At 34.9% G+C, this 6,509-nt stretch overlaps 1 protein-coding gene across 1 annotated transcript; it reads right to left on the bottom strand.

Annotated features, from left to right (window-relative positions):
• Positions 1-373: 373 nt before the first annotated feature.
• On the bottom strand, positions 374-3,543 carry LOC145134499 (Peptidase C78, ubiquitin fold modifier-specific peptidase 1/ 2). The gene is made up of 7 exons (XM_079069335.1): positions 3,276-3,543; positions 2,568-2,658; positions 2,379-2,484; positions 1,548-2,287; positions 1,338-1,449; positions 1,030-1,125; positions 374-933 (listed from the first exon to the last, which is right to left on the bottom strand). Exons 2-7 carry the CDS (start codon positions 2,624-2,626, stop codon positions 850-852), a joined length of 1,197 nt encoding a protein of 398 aa, XP_078925461.1. The 5' UTR covers positions 2,627-2,658; positions 3,276-3,543; the 3' UTR covers positions 374-849.
• Between the last annotated feature and the right edge of the window lie 2,966 nt (positions 3,544-6,509).

Below are 6,509 nucleotides of genomic sequence, written 5' to 3'. Positions count from 1 at the left end.
CATAATTTAGTCCCAAACAATCAGAAAAAGTTTTGATGTTTTTAAAATGTAAGTGTTCAAAAAATAAATGACCTTAAGTGCCTTTTCTAATGCTTTCCTTCTTTTTATACCAACACCTTGAGAAGCCCTAACTCCAGTCCCAACCATCATAACAGTTACCAAAAAATGGTCCATGTGTCAAAAATACATTCCAAAACAGTCTCGTGGCAGAAAATGATTACATAAATGGTCCCTGTGAGTGAAATACATTACAGAAACAGTCCCCCTATGGCATAATTTCTTTATAAAATGGTCCATATGGTAGAAATTCATTATACAAACAGTACATGTGAAAGAAAATATTTACATAAATGGTCTATGTGGCAGAAATACATTACAAAAACGGTTCATATGGCTTAATATCTTTATAAAATGGTCCCTATGATGGACATTACAGAAACATTCTTGTGGCAGAAAATATTTATAGATTTGGTTCCTATGGTAAAAATACATGACAGATGCAGTCACATAGCAAGATTTTTTTTTACAGAAAAGTTCATTGTGGGAGAAAAACAATTACAAAAAGGGTCCCAAAATAAATACATATCCCCTTGTAATCCTGCCAAACAAAAAATGCCCTTACTACATCATCCCCTTGTAATCTTAAAATGAGTTTCTTCTGAGTATAAGAATGAGTTTCTTCACAAGCCACTACTACATCCTCCCCTTGTACTTTTTTAACTTTCCACTTTCCATCATCAAAATGCCCTTATCAGTTAACAATTTTTATGTGATTTGGATAGAGTATCTTCTTACTATTGCTGTTTTTTAAATAGTAATCTGCAGACAAGAAACAACAAACACATCCCTTTAAAATTCAAAACGGGTACTATCCAAGATCTTAAGCTTCTCCATCTCTGCCTCAGTGGCAATTCCATGATCCATATAACACAGCTGAAACAAAACCAATACCATCATAATGTCAGCTTATTTTATATATATATATATATATATATATATATATATATATATATATATATATATTATTACCTGGTAGTCCGATTTCTTCAGAGTGTGAACCCCTCTTTTTATATATCTTTGCCATCCAACTTTCTTGCTCAGACAAGTTTCCAAAACTTTTGTTTTCTGGCAGCAATTACAAGAAAAATTCATCTTAATTAAAATAATTAAATGCATTTATTTCATAACATTCAAGCAATATGTATGATATCACATGACATCTTCTGGAAAATAACTGAATACTACTTCTGTATACGAGACCAACTAAGGTTGTGTTTCCTTTTAACTTAATGCATTTGATGATTGTAAATAAATAAATAAATAAAGCATGTACTTACGTGAGCAGGATCTAAAATCAGTAGGCTGTGTTGGTGCATCCCATTTGGAAGACTTTTCAACTGAATTCCAACTATAGTTCTTGAATGTCCATCATGCTGGAAATACAAGGGCCTACACAATAAGTTTCGAAATGAATCCATCATTATTTTATTTTGTATTGTAAATGTAAATAAGTAAATTTGTAATAAATATAAGATTGAAACTATTACGCTTTATCTGTGACAACAACTCTGTTGCAGCCTGGTTTTGGTTTGGTGGGCATGGGTGTGGGCATATTATTATTATTATTATTATTATTATTATTATTATTGTCAGAAAAGTAAGACCAAACCCAATTGGCAAGAAGTTGACTACCCTTGACTCCCAAAAATTTGTTGTCATTATTAGATTTACTACTGGAACTGGAAGTTGATGCAGTATTTAGATATTTATCCATTGGTCCAGTTGTAACTTGGGTTGACTTCCTCTTCTTGTTACCACTAACATCACTTGATAATCTTGAAGCAGAAGAAAAATCTACAATTCTGGCACGAAGCCCAAAAGAGCGGAAAAGAGCAGCACACTCGGTGGTACCAATCCAAGTTTGTTTCCCATATATCTTTTGATCAAAATCATTTGCCCCTGCTGTATCAAACCCTTTCTCCCATGCAATTTCAAGCCATCTTTGGAGTGACAAGATATCAGGCACAAATCCATCTCCCCCAAATAGAATCTCCTTTGCTTCTTGCCTCTGCTTAACTAAATGAGAGCTAAGCATTTGGATGTTACGCCACCCACAACCCCACCCGATATCTTCAAACTCTACACTTTGGAAATGATCAACGTGTCCACATAATATACTAGTATTAGTACCATTGTCGCACTCCAAACAATCCTTTAACATCTCCATTATAGAACTAAAACCATGCTTCGCCTCACAATTGTTTTTTGGTTTCACTTGCATGGGAACCTGTCATAGGGTAAAAACAATTTGTTTTTATAATCAATTCAGGAAAACATTACCGAAGTATGGGATGTGGAAGATGAGAAGATGAGGAAACCGCAATATGATGTGGCAAATCGAAGGGAATATCTTCATCATGATAGTGCTTTGCCAACTGGAAATCCTTAGCTAAATCTTCATCCTCAAAGTGATTGTTGGCGTGCCTACATTACAAGCATAAAAACAAGAAGCACAACCTGTTAACCCCGACTCAAAACCCTAACAAGTGGTGCTAAAAGATTGATACCTTTCGAGTTCTGTTGAAAGAACTTGTTGGGAGCAAAAAGGGCAAGATGACCAGCTCATTGGGTGGATACTGGAACACCGTGATTTTTCACCTATTTTTTTTTAAAAAACGTTCATTTGACAAGATACGTTAGTGAAAGTCTTATTTTAAATATTATGAAAGCATCACCAATGTTACTTTGTTATCAAAACAAATCCATCAAAATTTCAAGGAGTCAAAAGGACAATTTCAATCTCAAAACATGATCCAAAGTACATTGTTTTTAAGGAAAAAATAAAGTACATTGCTAAAAGAAAAAAGACCATTAAGGGCTTGAGTTTCCTCCGGCGTTAAGCCACATATAAAGACCTTTAGGGACTGTTTTGAAGACCTTTTGGAGGGTTCAAAACATGGCTTTTTTATAGAAAAACATCAAGCAAGAATCTATGAGAATTGGAGCAAAAGAAATCATGATCGAAGACACCAAAGAAAAAAGATAAGACAATTAATCTACAATTCTAACCAATCCTTACTCAACAATGACCACATATATGAGAGTGTTCTTAACAATATTTTGACAGCCATCACCCATCAAAGACACAAAACGTGGCTGGGGATTAATCACATAAAATCTCAAGGATTGGAAGTAAGAAGAATGAGATTGCTTGAATCCAATCACTAGCAATTGAAACAATAAAATAAAAAGACGAGTTAAAGCAAGGAACTAACGGATTGTATGAGTCGATTTCGCAGCCTCAACACACCTTCAAGAATCGACACGTGCAGCCCCTTCTTTCCCCCCTCTCTTCTCGGTTCGTTCTTCCCTTCTCCACCCTAACTCGCCGTTTTTTTTTCTTTCTATGCTGCTGTCGAGCGATGCAACTCCAAAGGATCGATTTTGAGTTTACTCCATTAATCCGTGCGTAAAGGCTAGGAAGAGCAGTCGGAAAAAAAAAAAAAAAAAAAAAACTTCACGAGGTATCTTCAATCTTCGCAAATTAAGTTTATTTTTTTAGTTCCAGACTTTGAACTTTTTCTTGGGGGTGGGTTGGGGTGGGGTTAAGCCGTTAAGGGTTATGGACGAATTTTTAAGGATTAGTCCCTAGACTTTGAACTTTGTCCCCTCTTTCCCAACCCTAGTCCCTAGATACCTTCACAGACTAAGTTTCTTTTAATGCCAATTTAGCCCCCTTCATTACTTCACAAATTATATATTGTTTTATATTTAGAGGTGCTCAATTTGACAATAAAAGATAATCTTGACACACAACCTATTATAGTCTACCAACCCATGATAAGACCAACCGATATACAGACCACGGTGGGTCTCGTTGTCTAGCCGGCCACGACCGTGGTCCGTGCACACTAACCCGAACCATCGTGGGCCTCTATGCTCGTTGTCTTCAGTGGTGGGCATCACGAATCGAAATGACCAACGGGGTTGGATTGCTCATTTGAAGAACAAAAACAGAGAAAATGAGTGTGTGCGAGTTGGGTATTTTTGTTGGGGAAGAAGACATAGTTTGTAAGTATTGGCAACTTTTATCCCTGAGATATAGTCCATTGATAGAAAACACCCCTGACCAGAAATCCTTTAACATAAATAATTTCTAACATGACAAAATAAACCTTGGATTTATATTTCATAATTATTTAAGTAATTTGATTTATTTAAATTATTATTCTTATTATTATTATTATTGAATAACTTATTTTTATAATTAGTATTTAAAAAAATTATATGTTTTTAATGTATTTTTAAATTAAATTTAATTAAAAAATGAGGTGGAGTGGTGTGTTTAGTTAGACCTGGCAAAATCTGGCACGACACGACAACCCGACACGAACCCGACACAAAGTTAGCGGGTTAGGGTCAGAGATTTTGACCCGTTTATGTACACGGGTTGACACGACACGACACGATAATTAAACGGGTAGGGTTAGGGTCAAGACTTTCAACTCGAAGATGGCCCGTTTAATTTATATATATATATATATATATATATATATATATATATATATATATATATATATATATATATATATATATATATATATATATATATAATATTTTCAATATTATACATTTGTAGTGACCCAAATTCAAGAATTAGAAGTAAAATTCAAACATTCAAAGTACTTAATTTTACTCCTCCTCACTACCTGTCTCATTTGCATCCTAACTCTTAACTCTTTCCATTTTTCTTTCTAAACTTACCACTACCTCTGTCTCATGTTTATTGTTCAATTTTGACTGATGAAGTCTTTATTCTTCAAATTTGACCTTAAATATTTTTGTTTTTGATATATAACACTTAATGCAAAATATATGAATGGATTGTGTTTTAAATGTCTTTTTCATTGTTATAAGTTTATCAAGTAATTTATAACACAAATAAAACTATTTAAGGTCAAAGTAAAAAAATAAAAACTTCAAAAGTCAAAAATGGACAATAAATATGGGATTGAGGGAGTATAATTTTTTTTTCCGTTCCACCTCCCAACTCCAGCATTTCACATTTTCAGTTTTTTTCATCCATGAGTAGGGATGAGCAAAAGGACCGGGGAACCGGCCGGAACCGGTCCCGGAACCGGTACCCGATGGAACCGGTCGGGCCGGTACCTATACTATAATTTCGTGAATATTTGGAACCGGGACCCGGTAAGAACCGGCCGTTGGAACCGGCCCAAAACCGGGAACCGGACCGGATACAAAAAACCCCATGCGGCCATGCCTTTGTCACTTGAACTTCTACTAGACTACTAGAACTTACACTTTGGAGTTGGACGTAACAAAAAAAAACCACGATCGATAAAACAAAAAAAAAACCCACTATTGATAACATAACTTTGACCACATTATTGCTGGAGCCATTTCCAGTAGTACTTGATAAAGTCGGTGATTGATCTGTAACCTCAAAAACAAATAAATAGTCATTATTGTCTAAATACTTACTATAAAAAAACTATGTTATTTAAATTGTCACATATATCATGTATCTCGTTGTAAAAAAGAAGAAAAAAACAAGTTTCATGTGACATTTAGAATTGCACCTACGTAGAAACAAGTTAAGTCGATCGTTTATTTATTATTAGATCATAAAAGTCATCACAATCATAGAAAAATCATCTCTAAATGTGTTTGGCAAAAATAGGAGGTAGCCGGTTCCAAAATCGAAAAACCGGCAAAAACCGGACCCGGAACCGGAACCGGTAGAACCGCCGGGCCGGTTCGGTTCTTGATTTTGGCCGAAGCCGGTTCCCGGGTCGGGTCCGGTTCGGGCCGGTTCCGGCCGATTCGGTCCTTTTGCTCATCCCTATCCATGAGTCTTACTTTTCAACCTTTAAAATGTTTCAACCCGGCATGACACAACATATTTATAAGGTTTAAACCTTAACCCGAAACCCGACACGAAATCGACACGAAAATAAACGGGTTGACACGACACGACACGATAATTAAACGGGTCGGGTTAGGGTCAAGCACTCTCAACCCGTTTAATGTCTTGACACGGCACGAACCCGACACGACACGACACGTTTGTCACGTCTATGTTTAGTGGTAGGTATCTCATGGTTAGTGGTAGGGAATATGGTGGTGATGTGTCACCCACCACTATAGTGGTTAGTGGTGGGTGTAACGGATGGCCTAAGAGAATAAAAAAAATACTCGTATTTTGAAATTACAAAAAATAGGAAAGTGTAAAAGATTAAAAAATCTACTTATTTCTTGAAAAAAATATTTTTTTTGTGGTTTATGCTTTTGAAATCATTTTCTAAGTTAATAAAAATGATAGTCAATTTTTCAAAAATCATATAAATTAATAATAGTCATTATTTTGAATATCGAATTTTATATGTACATTATATTTATACTTCAATTTCAATTCATACAACGTTATAAGTTTTTTATTCTTAGACATTAGTCATTAGATTAAAACAATGATAACTAATAGTTATTAT

The sequence above is a fragment of the Lactuca virosa genome, chromosome 8, assembly GCF_052849685.1.
Source record: "Lactuca virosa cultivar CGN04683 chromosome 8, Lactuca_virosa_CGN04683_v6, whole genome shotgun sequence".
In the NCBI taxonomy this organism is placed as follows: domain Eukaryota; kingdom Viridiplantae; phylum Streptophyta; class Magnoliopsida; order Asterales; family Asteraceae; genus Lactuca; species Lactuca virosa.
This window is presented reverse-complemented; position numbering and strand designations above follow the sequence as displayed.